Source organism: Lepidochelys olivacea (assembly GCF_965140295.1).
Source record: "Lepidochelys olivacea isolate rLepOli2 genome assembly, chromosome: 8".
Lineage (NCBI taxonomy): Eukaryota > Metazoa > Chordata > Testudines > Cheloniidae > Lepidochelys > Lepidochelys olivacea.
In genome coordinates, this window is record NC_140418.1 from 52,091,161 (window position 1) to 52,109,196 (window position 18,036).

An 18,036-nucleotide genomic window follows, 5' to 3' on the forward strand; every position below is an offset into this window, starting at 1 on the left:
TTACAAACAAGCCTCTGAGTGCGAACCCCCTTTATACATTAAAAACACTTTTTTATATATTTAACACTATGATAAATGCTGGAGGTCGGTGGAGGGGGGAGGGATAACTCAGTGGTTTGAGCATTGGCCTGCTAAACCCAGGGCTCTGAGTTCACTCCTTGAGGGGGCCATTTGGGGCAAAAATTGGGGATTGGTCCTGCTTTGAGCAATGGGTTGGACTAGATGACCTCCTGAGGTCCCTTCCAACCCTGATATTTTATGATTCAATGGGGGGTTGGGGTGGAGGTTGACACCTCATGACCCCCTGAGGGCTTCTGACCCCCGGTTTGAGAACCCCGGCCCTAATCTGTAGGGGAGGGCCCTAGATACTTTTTGCTATCCCTCCCCAGCAGCAGGCATTAGCCGCCCCCCCAATTTGGGCAGCGCCCCTCAGTGGCTGCTGGCTGGTCCCAGGTCTCACTCAGGGAAGGGTTAATTGGGTGGGGCTTACACAGACGCCCTGGCTGGGGTGGAGGGAGTTAAATTAGGCACGATCCTATTGGCTGTCAGGGAAATATTGTGGGCGGGGGTGGAAGTCAAGGAGCCGGTCCCATTGGCTGGCGTGTTAAAAGAGCTGCCCTATTCGGGAGCCCCTCCGGGCCTTTCGGTGAGGGAGCGGGGAGAGGTGCGGCCTCATTGGTCGGTGGCGGCGGATGAGGCGGCCTCATTGGTTGGGGCGCCGGACGCCACCATGTTAGACAGCTCGTGGCGCTGTTGGCATTGGCAGCGCCGGCCGGGGATGGCGCGCGGGCGCCGGCCGGGGTGAGTGCGGGGCGCGGGCGGAGCCTTCCGGGGAGCGGCGCGCTGGCCTCTCGCTGGCGGCCCCGGGGCAGGTGAGTGGGGTCGGCAGGGGCAGGCCCGCCGCGCTCGACCCCTTTGGCCTGGGGGCCTCGGAGGGCTGCGGCTGCGGCCCTCCGCTGCGCTGGGCAGAGCTGCCTGCGTGGCTCGGCGGGGACGGGCCCCGTGCATACGGGGAGGGGGCGCCCGGGTCCAGTAGGAGAGCAGCAGCGACCCCCCCGTGCGGTGCCGGGGCGCCTGTGGAGGGCGGATAGCGAGCCCCGGGGGGCATCGGGGTCTCTTCTGGAGGACTCCCCGCTTCGCGGGGGCCGTGTGGCGTCCCGTCTGTAGCCACCCTGCTCTGTTGGGCGATAGGGAGAGTGGCCCCCTCTGAGGGGATCAGTCACCCACCAGAGGTGGGTCTGCAAGGGTGGAAGTAAGTTGCATTGGAAACCTTGAGAGGCTTTACAGTAGCTGCCTGTGGTAGAGACGGGTCTTTAATGCAGCTTTCCCTGCGTTGGTTGTGAGCCTTTCCCAAGCATAGCTGATCATTCAGATAAGAAGATCTTGCTCTTGTGAGAGGTCCCCCAAGAATTCTCCTCCACTTGACTTTGAAAGGTATCTGAATAATACTTGAGGCTTCTGTGATCCTTTTCGTTTTTGCATTTCAAAGCACTTTACAGGCGACAATTAAAGCTATACTCGCATGTCCTAGCAATTCGAAAAATATTATCCCCTTTTGTAGATGGGGAAACTGAGGCACAGAATGGCTTGTCCAAGGTCACACCGCCAGTTGGCGGCAGCCACAAATGGAAAGCGGGAGTCCTGACTCAAAGTTCTTTGCTCTAACCATTAGACAGTACACTATAATTGTTGGTTTCAGAGTAACAGCCGTGTTAGTCTGTATCTGCAAAAAGAAAAGGAGTACCTGTGGTACCTTAGAGACTAACGAATTTATTTGCGAATAAATTTTCGTGAGCTACAGCTCACTTCATCGGATGCATGCAGTGGAAAATACAGCGGGGAGATTTTGTATACACAGAGAACATGAAACAATGGGTGTTACCATACACACTGTAGCAAGAGTGATCAGGTAAGGTGAGCTATTACCAGCAGGAGAGAAGAAAAACCTTTTGTAGTGATAATCAAGGTGGGTCATTTCCAGCAGTTGCCAAGAACGTCTGAAGAACAGTGGGGGAGGGGGAATAAACATGGGGGAATAGTTTTACTTTGTGTAATGACACATCCACTCCCAGTCTTTATTCAAGCCTAATGTAATGGTGTCTAGTTTGCAAATTAATTCCAATTCAGCAGTCTCTCGCTGGAGTCTGTTTCTGAAGGTTTTTTTGTTGAAGAATTGCAACTTTTAGGTCTGTAATCGAGTGACCAGAGAGATTGAAGTGTTCTCCAACTGGTTTTTGAATGTTATAATTCTTGACGTCTGATTTGTGTCCATTTATTCTTTCATCTAGAGACTGTCCAGTTTGGCTAATGTACATGGTAGAGGGGCATTGCTGGCACATGATGGCATAGATCACATTGGTAGATGTGCAGGTGAACGAACCTCTGATGGTGTGGCTGATGTGATTAGGCCCTATGATGGTGTCCCCTGAATAGATATGTGGACAGAGTTGGCAATGGGCTTTGTTGCAAGGGTAGGTTCCTGGGTTAGTGGTTCTGTTGTGTGGTTGCTGGTGAGTATTTGCTTCAGGTTCAGGAGCTGTCTGTAAGCAAGGACTGGCCTGTCTCCCAAGATCTGTGAGAATGATGCGTCGTCCTTCAGGATAGGTTGTAGATCCTTGATGATGCATTGGAGAGGTTTTAATTGGGGGTTCAAGGTGATGGCTAGTGGCGTTCTGTTATTTTCTTTGTTGGGCCTCTCCTGTAGTAGGTAATTTCTGGGTACTCTTCTGGCTGTGTCAGTCTGTTTCTTCACTTCAGCAGGTGGGTATTGTAGTTGTAAGAGCGCCCGATAGAGATCTTGTAGGTGTTTGCCTCTGTCTGAGGGGTTGGAGCAAATGCGGTTGTATTGTAGAGCTTGGCTATAGACAATGGATCGTGTGGTGTGATCTGGATGAAAGTTGGAGGCATGTAGGTAGGCATAGCGGTCAGTAGGTTTCCAGTAGAGGGTGGTGTTTATGTGACCATCGCTTATTAGCACTGTAGTGTCCAGGAAGTGGATCTCTTGTGTGGACTGGACCAGGCTGAGGTTGATGGTGGGATGGAAATTGCTGAAATCATGGTGGAATTCCTCAAGGGCTTCTTTTCCATGGGTCCAGATGATGATGATGATGTCGTCAATGTAGTGCAAGTAGATTAGGGGCATTGGGGATGAGAGCTAAGAAAGCACTGTTCTAAGTCGGCCATAAAAATGTTGGCATACTGTGGGGCCATGTGGGTACCCAAAGCAGTGCTGCTGATTTGAAGGTATACATTGTCCCCAAATGTAAAATAGTTATGGGCTGAAGGGTACTGGACAAAGGTCCCCCCCAGCTCTCTAATCTTCAGTAAAAAGGGATGGTTTGAGTGCTGTCTTGTACTCCAGCCACTTCTGACTCAGGTCTCAAACTCTAATACACTACAGTGAAGGTTAGTGTTGTTATACTGTCATTAGACCTCATAGCCTACCTAGCAGTACCGTAAAACCTTGAGACCCCTCCAAAAACAACAATTTTTAATGAATCTGTAAACTCAGGGGTTGTACCGTATGATTGCAGAATTGCTAACATAGTTCCTATTTTTAAGAAAGGAAAAAAAAGTGATGCGGGTAACTACAGGCCTGTTAGTTTGACTTCTGTAGTGTGCAAGGTCTTGGAAAAAATTTAGAAGGAGAAAGTAGTTAAGGACATTGAAGTCAATGGTAAATGGGACAAAATACAATATGGTTTTACAAAAGGTAGATCGTGCCAAACCAACGTGATCTCCTTCTTTGGGAAAGTAACAGATTTTTTAGACAAAGGAAACGCAGTGGATCTCATTTACCTAGATTTCAGTAAGGAGTTTGATACTGTGCCACATGGGGAATTATTAGTTAAATTGGAAAAGATAGGGATCAATATGAAAATTGAAAGGTGGATAAGGAATTGGTTAATAGGGAAACTACAGTGGGTCCTACTGAAAGGTGAACTTTTGTCAGCTTGGAGGGAGGTTACTAGTGGAGTTCCTCAAGGATCGGTTTTGGGACCAATCTTATTTAATCTTTTTATTCCTGACCTCGGCACAAAAAGTGGGAGTGTGCTAATAAAGTTTGTGGATGATTCAAAGCTGGGAGGTATTGCCAATTTAGAGAAGGACCGGGAAATCATACAGGAAGATTTGGATGACCTTGTAAACTGGAGTAATAGTAATAGGATGAAATTTAATAGTGAGAAGTGTAAGGTTATACATTTAGGGATTAATAACAAGAATTTTAGTTATAAGCTGGGGACACATCAATTAGAAGTAACGGAGGAGGAGAAGGACTTTGAGTATTGGTTGAGCATAGGATGACTATGAGCCACCAATGTGATATGGCTGTGAAAAAAGCTAATGCGGTCTTGGGATGCATCAGGCGAGGTATTTCCAGTAGAGATAAGGAGATCTTAGTACCGTTATACAAGGCACTGGTGAGATCTCATCTGGAATACTGTGTGCAGTTCTGGTCTCCCATGTTTAAGAAGGATGAATTCAAACTGGAACAGGTACAGAGAAGGGTTACTAGGATGATCCGAGGAATGGAAAACCTGTCTTATGAAAGGAGACTCAAGGAGCTTGGCTTGTTTAGCCTAACTAAAAGAAGGTTGAAGGGAGATATGATTGCTCTCTATAAATATATCAGAGGGATAAATACTGGAGAGGGAGAGGAATTATTTAAGCTCAGTACCAGGGTGGACACAAGAACAAATGGATATGAACTGGTCATCGGGAAGTTTAGACTTGAAATTAGATGAAGGTTTCTAACCATCAGAGGAGTGAAGTTTTGGAACAGCCTTCCAAGGGAAGCAGTGGGGGCAAAAGATCTATCTGGCTTTAAGATTAAACTCGATAAGTTTATGGAGGAGATGGTATGATGGGATAACATGGTTTTGGTATTTAAATATTCATGGTAAATAGGCCCAATGGCCTGTGATGGGATATTAGATGGGGTGGAATCTGAGTTGCCCAGGAAAGAATTTTCTGTAGTATCTGGCTGATGAATCTTGCCCATATGCTCAGGGTTTAGCTGATTGCCATATTTGGAGTCGGGAAGGAATTTTCCTCCAGGGCAGATTGGAAGAGGCCCTGGAGGTTTTTTGCTTTCCCTTTGTAGCATGGGCCGCGGGTCACTTGCTGGAGGATTCTCTGCTCCTTGAAGTCTTTAAACCACGATTTGAGGACTTCAAGAGCTCAGACATAGGTGAGAGGTTTTTCACAGGAGTGGGTGGGTGAGGTTCTGTGGCCTGCGTTGTGCAGGAGGTCGGACTAGATGATCATAATGGTCCCTTCTGACCTTGGTATCTATGAACAGGAAAACTGCCTTAAGTGATCGTTTTACTTACTCTAAGCATTCAGTAAAAAGAAAAGGAGGACTTGTGGCACCTTAGAGACTAACCAATTTATTAGAGCATAAGCTTTCGTGAGCTACAGCTCACTTCCTCAGATGCATATCGTAAGCATTCAGTGCCGTTCAGTCCGTATTTGGCTGACTTTTCCAGTCTTATGGGTGATCACTCAAGACCTTTTGCTGTGTATCTTACAACAAAAGCAAATAATTTTCTGATGTTTTACCTTATTTCCATTCTACAGGGCCTTTGCAGTTAGATCTAAAATAAACCCCTCAAAACAAATAGACAAAAACCTCCCCACCTTATGTAATTGTATGTAATTGGAAAATTTTGCCTTTTCAGTAAGTTGGTTCCACTTCGAACAGCCGTTATGGTTATGGGGAAGCTTGGAGGTAAAACCTGTGATTCAGCAAATGACATTGTCAAATGGTGAAAAAAATGAAGCAAGTTTTACCATTGAGCATATGTGTTAATATGGCTGTCATAAGAAGCATGGACTCAGGCTCCTGTTAGAGGAGAAAAAAAATAAAATAACAATGTGAGCCTGGCTCAACATTGCAGGCCAGACCCTTGGCTGGTACAAGTCAGAGAGAAAACAAGATTTATTTCCACTTGCAAACCAAAGTCCCAGGAGAGCCAGATAGATTTTGTACTGTCTTGCACGTTGTCAACAAAATTGGCAGCTAAGATCTGATCCCAGAATCTATGTTTCTGGTTCTGTAGAGGTGCTAACTACTTTCAGCTTCTGTTGAGGCCAGCGGAGATAGGGTGGGCTCATCATCTGGCAGGATTGGGCCTATTATTATTTAAGATTGCAGATAGATTTTCAGATCTCAGTTTGAGTTTTTAATGCATCTTTTTATTTGTCAGCTGAATAAACTTGTTCTTAGCATCGACACCAAACCTAGAAGGAAATACATGTCCTTTTTTATCAGTTTAAGACCTTTTATACACTAGGCTCCTTAAATTACCCCTTTGCTTATAGCTCCACCAGTAGTAGCAGTAGGGGGAGTTTTGGTGTCTTTAAAAGAATGCTGGTGGTTACTGACATTTTTATCTTCATGTCCGGTTTCCACGCCATAGTGTTAAAATGCTGGTGACCAACCAGTACCTTGTCTCTCCTCAACCTCTCGCTGCTGCTGCCACTGGTGGAGGTACAATGGAAGGTGTTTCTTCAGGAAAAAATTCTAGGATAGGCCCAGCCTCCGAGAACTGCCTGCAGGGCTGTATGGTGGAGGTTGCTACAGACTAAGGGAGACACCGCAATAGACCAGTAAATTCACAGGAAGCCTTAAGCACTAGATCACAAGGGTAGTACAGAACAATCACCAAGTAATGAAAGAGAGGTGGTAAGAGTGTCTGCGAATTCTAATATAATGTTTTTGGGAGTATGTGAATAAAACAATTCTATGCTGACAAGATCTATGTAGGGGACGAGAGGGTAAGCTACCAAGGAATCTGCCAGAATGGAATGGGGGGATGCCAGTAGAAATTGGTCTCTCAAGGCTGAAATAAATTGCACTGGAAACTTTGTTCAGCAAATTTCCCCATATTTACTATGATGAACCTTACAGTCCTGTTCATAGGATATTCTTACACAAGAAACTATGAATATTTAGTAGTGTTGTAGTATTTCGGATGGCTGGAAGCATAACTGGGTTTGAAAAAGAACTGGATACATTCATAGGGGTTAGGTCCATCGATGGCTGTTAGCCAAGATGGTCAGGGACACAACCCCATGCTCAGGATATTGTGGCTGATGTGATTAGGCCCTATGATGGTGTCCCCTGAATAGGGCCTAATCACATCAGCCACACTATCAGAGGCTTGTTCACCTGCACATCTACCAATATGATATGCCATCATGTGCCAGCAATGCCCCTCTGCCATGTACATTGATCAAACTGGACAGTCTCTACGTAAAGGAATAAATGGACACAAATCAGACGTCAAGAATTATAACATTCAAAAACCAGTTGGAGAACACTTCAATCTCTCTGGTCACTTGATTACAGACCTAAAAGTTGCAATTCTTCAACAAAAAGACTTCAAAAACAGATTCCAGCGAGAGACTGCTGAATTGGAATTAATTTGCAAACCTGGACACCATTACATTAGGCTTGAATAGAGACTGGGAGTGGATGTGTCATTACACAAAGTAAAACTATTTCCCAATATTTTCCACCCCCCACTGTTCCTCAGACATTCTTGTCAACTGCTGGAAATGGCCCACCTTGATTATCACTACAAAAGGTCGTTCTCTATGTATATAAATCTCCCTTCTGTATTTTTCACTGCATGCATCCAATGAAGTGAGCTGTAGCTCATGAAAGCTTATTCTCAAATAAATGTGTTAGTCTCTAAGGTGCCACAAGTACTCCTTTTCTTTTTGCGAATGCCAACTAACACGGCTGCTACTCTGAAACATGGTCTGAATGAGTATGACAGCTCTTATGTTTTTCAGAGGAGACAAAAGTCCATTTAAGCATGCACTTGAGTACATTCAGAAAATTGTAAGATGCATTTATTCCCAGGCTTATTTCATGTCACTGAGCTATGAAATTCTGGGTCCAGATCTGACTAAGGAGGCCTCTCTTGTTCTGTCTTAATGTTCCTCTTATCTGAAAATCTTAATGACCAAGTCAAAGTCTTGTAAATTATGTCCAGACAATATTGTGACAGGCACCTTAATAGATAATTTTGATTCTGTCCCTGTAATGGCATTGGCCTCCAAGTACAGTTATTTTCCAATTTCTCAGGTGCCAGAGTATACACCCTTTTGCTTTTGTGCTATGCCTGCTGTTTGTTTTTGCTTTTGGAAAGTGGTGCTGGGTTTGCTTAGAGGTGGTTGGTTGGCTGTTGCAGGACCTCAAGTCTTAAGAATATAAATGGATTCCATTTCCTCCACAAGTAGTAGAGAGCTGATTATGGTGTGTTGCCACCACTGAGAGTGCCAGTTTGGGGAAGGGAATGGTTTAGCTGCTGTTTGGCTATAGCATGAGTAACCTTCCAGTCTGGCAGGAAAGTATTGTGATATGTTTTTATTTAATAAGTGGATGGGAATGCTTTAGTTGAGATGTTTGTGTGCATAATGAATGTGCTTTGGTGTTTTAAAAGTGCTGTAATGTGGGCATGGGACAGGAAGGCTTGGTGTTTGCAAATAATACAGAACTGTCTACAATCAGAGTTGAAATCCATAAGGAATTATCTGTGGGAACTTAGTGAAAAGCAACAACAGCAATATTAAAAACCTGGCATTGTTTTTATTTTCAAATGTTGATTTGTTTTTTCTGGGACATGTCGATGTGGTAACATGGGAGAAGGGTGATTCTTTTCTTCTTGGGGTGTGTACATGGAGTTTACTTAGGTAATAAAACTCTTGGACTGTGCCTTTTGTTTAATCAGCAAGGTTGCTGGAGAATCCTTGAGGGGGCCATTTAGGGATCTGGGGCAAAAATTGGGGATTGGCCCTGCTTTGAGCAGGGGATTGGACTAGATGACCTCCTGAGATCCCTTCCAACCCTGATATTCTATGATAAGAACATTGAGTGAAAGGACTTTCTCACGCCTTGTCTACACTAAGGGTTTTGTGGACAAAAGTTATGCCAGTGATTAAAACCCAGTATAATTACATTGCTTGTACATGTTTTCACAATGCTCCTTCTTTCAGCAGAGCGCGTCCACAGTTGGTACTCTAGCATCGACAGAGAGAGCAGTGCACTGTGCAACTCACCACCTTCTGCAGCCAGGTGGTGTGGGAAGGCGGAATGGGTCACAGTGTATCATGGTAGGGGCTCAACATCCCATGATCCATTTTTCCATGGGCTTCCGACTGCGTTTCGAGGCATTTTTCAACGATCCCTGTTTACTGTGCACCCGCCATCTCTCTGAAAGGATGGATCCTGCACTGCTCTCTACTGTTGTCACTGTTATGAACACGTTATGGCTCGTCATGCAGTATATCATGAACACCCAATCTGAACATGAATCAGAGGTGCCTAACCTGCTATGAGCCCTGGAAAGAAACAACACCAGATTACTTTTGACATTCACGGAGCAGCTGGATGCGGAGGATCGTCGCTTTTGGGCTCGGGAAACAAACACTGAATGGTGGGATTGCATCATTATGCAGGTCTGAGTTGACAAGCAGTGGCTGCAGAATTTTCAGATATGAAAGCCACCTTCCTGGAACCGTGTGCAGAGCTCACCTCAACACTGCAGCGCAAGGACACCAAAATGAGAGCTACCCTCTCAGTGGAGAAGCGTGTGGCAATTGCTGTATGCAAGCTGGCTACTCCAGACTGCCAGTGGTCGGTTGCAGAGCAGTTTGGAGTCAGGAGGTCCATCTTTGGGGCTGTGTTAATGCAAGCGTGCAGGGCCATTAATTGCATACTGCTACGAAGGACTGTGACTCTTGGCAATGTGCATGAAATAGTGGATGGCTTTGCAGCAATGAGATTCCCTAACTGTGGCAGGGCGATAGATGGCATGCATATCCTGATTTTGGCCTTGGACCATCTTGTGACAGAGTACATCAATAGAAAGGGGTGCTTCTCTATGGTATTGCAGGCACTTGTGGATCTCTGTGGCCGTTTCACTATCAACACGGGGTGGTCCGGGAAGGTGCATGACGCATGCATCTTCAGAAATGCTGGACTTTACAGAAAGCTGCAAACAGGGACTTTCTTTCCAGACCAGAAGATTCAAATTGGGGATGTTGAAATGCCCATAGTGATCCTGGGAGACCCAGTGTACCCCTTACTCCCGTGGCTCATGAATCCTTACATGGGAAACCTGGACAGCCACAAGGAATGCTTCAACAACAGGCTGAGCAGGTGCAGAATGATGGTAGAATGTGCCTTTGGCAGATTAAAGCACACTGAGGCTGTCTTTATGGCAGGTTGGACCTAAATGAGGAAAATATTCCCATGGTCATAGCAGCCTGCTGTGCGCGCCGTAATATTTGTGAGGTTAAGGGGTTAAAAGTTTTCCCTGGGGTTGAGCACCTGGTGGCTGATTTTGAGCAGCCAGATACTATCTCTATTAGAGGAGTACAGTGGGGGGCAGTTCAAATCAGGGAGGCTTTGAGGTACCATTTTGACAATGAGATCCAATAATGTGTCATTACAGCACTCTGCCATGCTTTGTTGCTGCTTTTCATTAAAATTTTGTAGATTCCTGACCGTGATTTGTTCTCAGCAAATGATCGAATTGCCACTGAGTATTAATTCCAGCAGCAACCACCATGTGTAGGAGACAAAGAATAGTTATCTTTCACAGAGTATGTTTTTATTAAATACCAATTAACAACACACACAGAAGGCTTGGTGGGAAGGGAGATAACAATGAAGGGCAGTGTAGGTGCCTGTATAAGTGGTCTGTTTTTCAGAAGTGTTTAACACCAACAGCTCCCTTGGAAATCAAAGGAATCTGTGGTTGCTCAGCATTTCTAAGAATCAGGCCACTTATATATAGGTACCTAAATTTTAGGTACTCAGTGTGAGACTCTTTCACTTAGTGCTTTAATCTGTCCAGTATTGGGATAAATAAAGCATAAATAAGTGTTTCCATTGTAGATAGTAGTGGTTCTGAAGTGGGCTATATGATTCAGTGTTAACTCTAATAAACCTCTGAGATATTTTAAAAAAGGAAACAAAAGAAAGCAAGTTCCTATACTAGTTACATTTAAAATAATGAAGTGAAATAAAGTGAATGAATGAAGAAATAAATAAAGTAAAGATATAGTGAGTTGAAGATAAAATTCTGTTCATGTTAATCTGCTTGGTCTTTTTGTTAAGATCAAGATGAGTGTTTAATGCAGGGGTTCTCAAACTGGGGGTCGGGACCCCTCTGGGGGTAGTGAGGTTATTACATGGGGGGGTCGCAAGCTGTCAACCTCCACCCCAAACTCCGCTTTGCCTCGAGCGTTTATAATGGTGTTAAATATACAAAAAAGTGTTTTTAATTTATAAGGGGGGGTTGCACTTAGAGGCTTGCTATGGGTCACCAGTACAAAAGCTTGAGAACCGCTCGTTTAATGTCGGGGGGGGGGGGCTGTCTTACACTGCAATGTTAGATTGAGCTCCTAACCCAACTCCCATCCACATACACACATCTCTAGCTCAAGTTAAGTGGTGCTTTAAGTTTGAGCTAGTTAACCATAAGTCAAGGGGTGATTGGAGCTCAAATGCTGCTAAAACTCTAGGACAGGGGTTCTCAAACTGGGGGGTTGGGACCCCACGGGGTTGCGAGGTTATTACATGGGGGGGAGGGGGTTGCAAGCTGTCAGCCTCCATCCCAAACCCCACTTTGCCTCCAGCATTTATAATGGTGTTAAATATATCAAAAAGTGTTTTTAATATGTGGGTGGGGGGGGTCACACTCAGAGGCTTGCTGTGTGAAAGGGGTCATCAGGACAAAAATCTGAGAACCCCTGCTCTAGGAAGTAATGCATTGGTGATATAACACTGATTATAACTCAGCAGCTGTTAATCTAATCATTATGTGTAGTTTGAGTGGTGTTTTGCAGTGTGGTTACTCAAACTAGCTTGCGTGGAGTAACTCTAGTGTACTAATTTGAGCTAACTGTTGCAGTGAAGATAAGTCCTGTATCCTGCACTTGCAGGAGTATGGCCTTTTTGGTCAGGTGAAGGTTTGCCATCAGTACTGCTGATTCCCATTGCCAACCTGCATACCACAAACATTCTGTTCTGAGAAATTCTGCCCTTCCTAGATAGAACTGAAGGAGGAATTTTAGCTTATGTGAATGTCCTGGCTCATTTTCGATCAGTACCAGTAGAGGTTCTTTTTATAACTGGCAGATCAGATAAGTATTCTATAGATAAGGTGTCTGTAGTGCTAGATTGAAACAGCTCAGGCATTTGGCCTCCTTTTTAATTCTTCCTTTTCCCTTCATGTAATTTGGTGTGTTGAGTGACTAATCACATTAAATAAGTTATTCACACGTCCGCTGCATGCAAGTTGCCTTTACAATGACATTGTTTACATACTAATATCTGCAAACCGGGGCTATCAAGAGTGTTTGAGACGCAAGATGTGTGACCAGGAATGAGCAATCTGAACTGAGCTGTCACCTCACAAATGAAACAAACTGAAAATGATGGGGCTAAAGTTACTATATTTTATGCTGCACATTTAAAACTGTTAACCAGTTACACAAGGAGTCAGTTTCAAAATATGGAGATCTGTTGATGGGTGTGGAACTGCTTGTCCCTGCCTGTAACTTTGTAATCTGGTTTAAAAGTGGGTCAGCAGGCTGTCCCCCATCTTACTGTTTTAGTCTAACATTAAGATTTTATGCAGGAATGCTCGTACTGTGCCTCCCTGAGGACAGCAGTGGTGACTTGCAAAGAGCCCAAGGATATCTATCTCATTAAAACAAAGTAGATTTGCAGCTACATTCATCTCTTCAGTGCAGGGTATATATATCAGGTCACATACTGATCTTCATATGCAATGTAGTCCATCTTGATCTGAGCAAGCAGGCCACAACTTTCATGCTGAAGATGAGGGTGGCTGTGATCTGCATTTGGCCAGTGGGATGCACTTTGGCTATCCTTGTGTTGTAGATGGTAAAACTGATGGTAAAATAACTTAGCAAGTGCACGTGTATTACTTATTTCTTGAATAAGTAACTCATCCATTTATTGCTCATCGCAGTGAGCATCTACAGCTTAGGGTGCAGTTTGTGGCCATTTTGGAAAAAAATAGTTTACGTTCCTATGTGCAATCTCTACCAGCTCCATGAGTGTCCCACAGTGATGGAGATGTCGTGTCAGTTTTCATTTGCTTTCTGGTTATGTTTAATTAATAATGTAGGAATATTCTTTTCTTGACTTAATTTAACTAGATTTGATTAACTGCTCATCAGATGGGCCTTAATTGATAACGATTTATCAGGAGAGACTTATTGAACAGGGAGATGTCTTGCATCTGTCTTAAATATGAAGACACAGATGTGCTACAGCATAGTTGCTTGGGCTGAAGTTTCAGAACAGGGTGATATTTTTTTTTTTTTACTTCCTTTGTGTCTGTGAGGCTGTTGATTGTCTGTTGTTTGTCTCTCCTCTATTTGCTTGCTCTGGAGATGTTTTGTGGCTATCACTTTTGCAACCTGCTGTGAAGGATGGATTTAATATACTGGAATTGATGTCACACTTCTGATTTTCTTGGGGGCAGTGCAGAGAACTTGGGGATATTATAAGGACCCCTTTTTTTTAAAAAAAAAACAAGACTTTTCTGCTTTTAAATGTGATGCCATCAACTTAAATAATAATTCTTTCAAAATGTTTTTCCTACTGTAGTTACAACCAATTTCAGTTGTTACAAATGCAATAATTAGATAATGTTTCCTATATTTGGCAGCCTTTTGTGTATATCGTTTGTTTAACTGTATCAGTCCATTTCCCTTGTTTGTGTGGGGCGTTCACACAGCAACAGGGGAGAGTATTTACAGAAGAGGAAAATGGGATTGAGAAACCACAAAAATTAGCAGGAAAATTTGGGGCTGGGGTGCAAATGCAGAACTCTTTAACATGCTTAGCAAAAATGACTAGATTTTGAATTGATGGTACCAGAGGATAGGTACCTGTGAAACTTAAATATATATACATATATTATATATATATTTTTTTTGGTTAATTTGTAGGGGTACCAGAAGATACTTCAGTGATGATAGACCCACAAGAGTGAAAATTATGAATGAAATGCATTAACATCCCCCTTTGACCCTGATCTCTAATAGACTTCTTGTAGCCCTTGGAAGAGAGGGTCAGGGGAGAAGGGTTGAAGGTCACCATGAAGCTAAAGCAGCGAGTGGTACTGCTCGCCATCCTCCTTGTCATTTTCATTTTCACAAAAGTTTTCCTCATTGACAACTTGGACACTTCAGCTGCCAACCGGGAGGACCAGCGGGCCTTTCACCGCATGATGGCAAGCTTGCGTGTGGAGCTAGACCCCCGACTTGATCATACGCTGCAGTCCCCCTGGGAGATTGCCGCCCAGTGGGTGGTACCACGGGAAGTGTATCCCGAGGAGACGCCAGAGCTAGGGGCTGTTATGCATGCCATGGCTACCAAGAAAATTATAAAAGCTGATGTGGGCTACAAAGGGACCCAGCTGAAAGCTTTGCTGATACTTGAAGGGGGACAGAAAGTGGTCTTCAAACCTAAGAGGTAAATATATCTATCAGTGACTGGATAAAACACCCTATTTAGGTTTTTTCCTCCCTGTTGATTCTTTAATTTGTGAACTGATATATGTCCATATTGCATATGATGCAGTCTAGCATTCAGAAGGTGGAATCGAGCCATGCTGGCGATTTGGTAATATTCAGCTTGTCTGCCAGCTGAACTTGAGATGTTCAGCATTGACCTCCAAACCCAACCTCTCTATAGTTCAGAGGCATAATCAACAAGGTTGGTCAAACCTTGCATTTCTGAACACTGGCTTCTGACCAGTGTTTGCTGGCCAGATGCCAGGTACCTGAAGAGGATTCATGTAGCATTCCACAGTGAGAGGCTAGGTGTCATGATCTGGGTGCCTTATGGGAGTGAGACTCGGTGTGGGGGTGGGCGGGCAGGAAGTGGAAATTGATGGTCATCTTCAAACTAGGCCTAGAAGGCTGTGTTGCTAGCTGTGGAATGTAGTGTTTTACGTTTTTTCTTGTATATGTCAATATGGAAATTGCATTTCTGCCTTGATTGAACATTTTCTCATTCCACCATAAGGCTTATTATGTGACTTGTGTATGCCTGTAATGCCTTCTAAACTAACTTTCCTTTAGGAAAAGGTGGACTGCTGGAATTTTCAGTAACATTTCTCTAATGGCCACTTGCACAACTGGTTTGGAGTTCTATCATGGGGCTGTACTATATTGAAATAGTATGAACTTTTTGCACTGAAGTGGTGGTGATGCAGCTTACACAGGATACTGCATGCATATTGTAAATACCATGTCTTGTTACTGTATTTCTATAGTGCTTTTTATACAACTGAATGCCATAAAGAAGTTCACAAAGCCTTAAATTACATTCCAGTAATGGAATGTCTATCTGCAGGCCGGCAAAATGGTTGTACATATCAAGGACATGTACAACCAGGAATGTTTTTAGGAACACCAGACAATTTGTGGTGGTATGCAATGCGTGTGAGAAAAGAGGGGATGCAGAGGGGAATTTTTGGCAAGGATGTAGGAGTTTATCCCTGCCTCTTTTTCATAGGATTCTGGAAGTTTTTAAGCAATTGCCCACACTCAGCTTCAGAGCAGGTAGTCAGGTTCTCTATTTACCATCTTTCTGATTGAATCCAGTAGATCTGCTGGAGAGTTAGCAGACTGAGTGGGCAGTCAAAAAAGTAGAGCCCTGTGCGGATACTAAATCTATATCTGCGGTTATAAATTGGTATCCACGGAGCTGCAGGGCTCTGCCAGGAACCGCAGCAGTGGAAGCAGCAGTCTGGTAGGCTGTTGTTCCCAGGAGCAGCTGGGGTGGGTAGCATGCTCACCGGCAGCTGTCCCTGGTCTTGCTAGTGCAGTTAGTAGGGCTGGGGGCGGTACAACCACGCTGGAGGAGCCGCTGGCATGGTGCGCTGGCTCTTGAGAATGTTATGAACCATTAGGAAAGGGATAGATGAGAAGATAGAAAGATGAGAAGATATCTTAATGCCACTATATAAATCCATGGTATGCCCCATCTTGAATACTGCATGCAGTTCTGGTCACCCCATCTGAAAAAAGATATATGACTATTGGTAAAGGTACAAAGAAGGGCTACAAAAATAATTAGGGGTTCCATATGATTAAAAAGACTGGGACTGTACAGCTTGGAAAAGAGACACCTAAGGGGGGGGATATGATAGACATCTATAAAATCATGAATGGTGCGGAGAAAATGAATTGGAAAGTGTTATTTACCTCTTCACGTAACACAAGAACCAGGGGTCATCCAATGAAATTAATAGGTAGCAGGTTTAACACAAACATAAGGAAGTACTACTTCATACAAGGCACAGTCAACCTGTGGAACTTGTTGCCAGGGGATGTTGTGAAGGCCAAAACTGTAACTTGGTTAAAAAAAAGAAATAAATAAATTCATGGAGGTTAGGTCCATCAATGGCTATCAGCCAAGATGATCAGGGACACAACCCTGGGTATCCTAAGCCTCTAACTGCCAGAAGCTGGGACTGTATGACAGGGGATGGATCACTTGATAATTGCCCTGTTCTGTTCTTTCCTTCTGAAGCACCTGGCACTGGGCACAGTCGGGAGACAGAGTACTGAGCTAAATAGACCATTGGTCTGAAGTAGTATGGCCATTCTTATGTTCTAAAGCAAGGATTTGACTGGACCTCACCTCAGGGTCATAAGTAGGGCTCAGTGACCTGGGACCTCCGTGACTTCTGCAACGGCCAGTGCAGCTGACCCCAGGGCCACCCAAGCAGCTGGCCCCGCAGACTGCTGTAGTGGCTCTGAATCCAGCTTCTCAGGCGGCCCTGCAGCCAGCCACACCAGCCACTGCTGGAATGGCCCCGGGACCAGCTGCTACTCTGGTGGCTCCTGGCAGCTGGCTCCTGGGATTGCCTGAGCAGCAGTCCCAGGGGCAGTGGGAGCAGCCACAGGTCAGCAGTGGTCCTGGGGCAGCTGGAGCAGCGGCTGGCCCCAGGGCTCCCCCACAGTGGTGGCTGAAGCAGCCGCTGGCTCCCCAGGACTCCCCCCACAGTCACTGATGTTGCAGGCTCCCCCTCTGGGAGCATCCTGTTTCTTGCCCCGCCCCTCAAGATTCAATCAGATATTTATGGTATAAGTAATGGACAGGTCACAGGCCACGATTTTTTGTTTCTTGCCTGGGACCTGTCCATGACACTTACTAAAAATACCCATGATTAAATCATAGCCTCAGCCCTGGTCTACACTACGAGTTTAGGTCGAATTTAGCAGCATTAGATCGATTTAACCCTGCACCCGTCCACATGACGAAGCCATTTTTGTTGACTTAAAGGGCTCTTAAAATTGATTTCTGTACTCCTCCCCAAAGAGGGGATTAGCGCTGAAATCGACATCACCGGGTTGAATTTGTGATAGTGTGGATGCAATTTGACGATATTAGCCTCCGGGAGCTATCCCAGAGTGCTCCATTGTGACCACTCTGGACAGTACTCTCAACTCAGATGCACTAAACAGGAAAAGCCTTGGGGACTTTTGAATTTCATTTCCTGTTTGGCCAGCATGGCACAGGTGACCATGCAGAGCTCATCAGCAGAGGTGACTATGGAGTCCCAGAATCACAAAAGAGCTCCAGCATGGACCGAACAGGAGGTACTGGATCTGATTGCTGTATGGGGAGATGAATCCGTGCTATCAGAACTCCATTCCAAAAGACTAAATGCCAAAATATTTGAAAAAATCTCCAAGGGCATGATGGACAGAGGCTATCACAGGGACCCGTGGCAGTGCTGTGTGAAACTTAAGGAGCTAAGGCAAGCCTACCAAAGAGGCAAACGGCCGCTCCGGGTCAGAGCCCCAGACATGCCGCTTCTATGATGAGCTGCATGCAATTCTAGGGGGTGCCCCTACCACTACCCCACCCCGTGCATGGACTCCTGCAAAGAGGGAGTCTCATGCAACAGGGACGAGGATTTGGGGACAAGGAAGGTGAGGAGGAGGAGGATGAAACCGTTC

At 44.9% G+C, this 18,036-nt stretch overlaps 1 protein-coding gene across 3 annotated transcripts in view; it reads left to right on the forward strand.

Moving 5' to 3' along the window:
• The first annotated feature begins 693 nt into the window (after positions 1 to 693).
• The window catches only part of FAM20B (FAM20B glycosaminoglycan xylosylkinase), a 55,983-nt gene continuing 38,640 nt past the window's right edge, over positions 694 to 18,036 (forward strand). The window contains exons 1-2 of one of the 3 annotated variants that reach the window (XM_084637046.1): positions 694 to 801; positions 14,008 to 14,533. In XM_084637046.1, coding sequence (XP_084493172.1) covers positions 14,157 to 14,533 — 377 coding nt within the window. In that variant the 5' untranslated portion in view covers positions 694 to 801; positions 14,008 to 14,156. Of the gene's footprint in view, positions 873 to 10,155; positions 10,175 to 14,007; positions 14,534 to 18,036 lie in introns of those variants that run through there. The other 2 variants (XM_084637045.1, XM_084637047.1) reach the window with 2 other exon arrangements.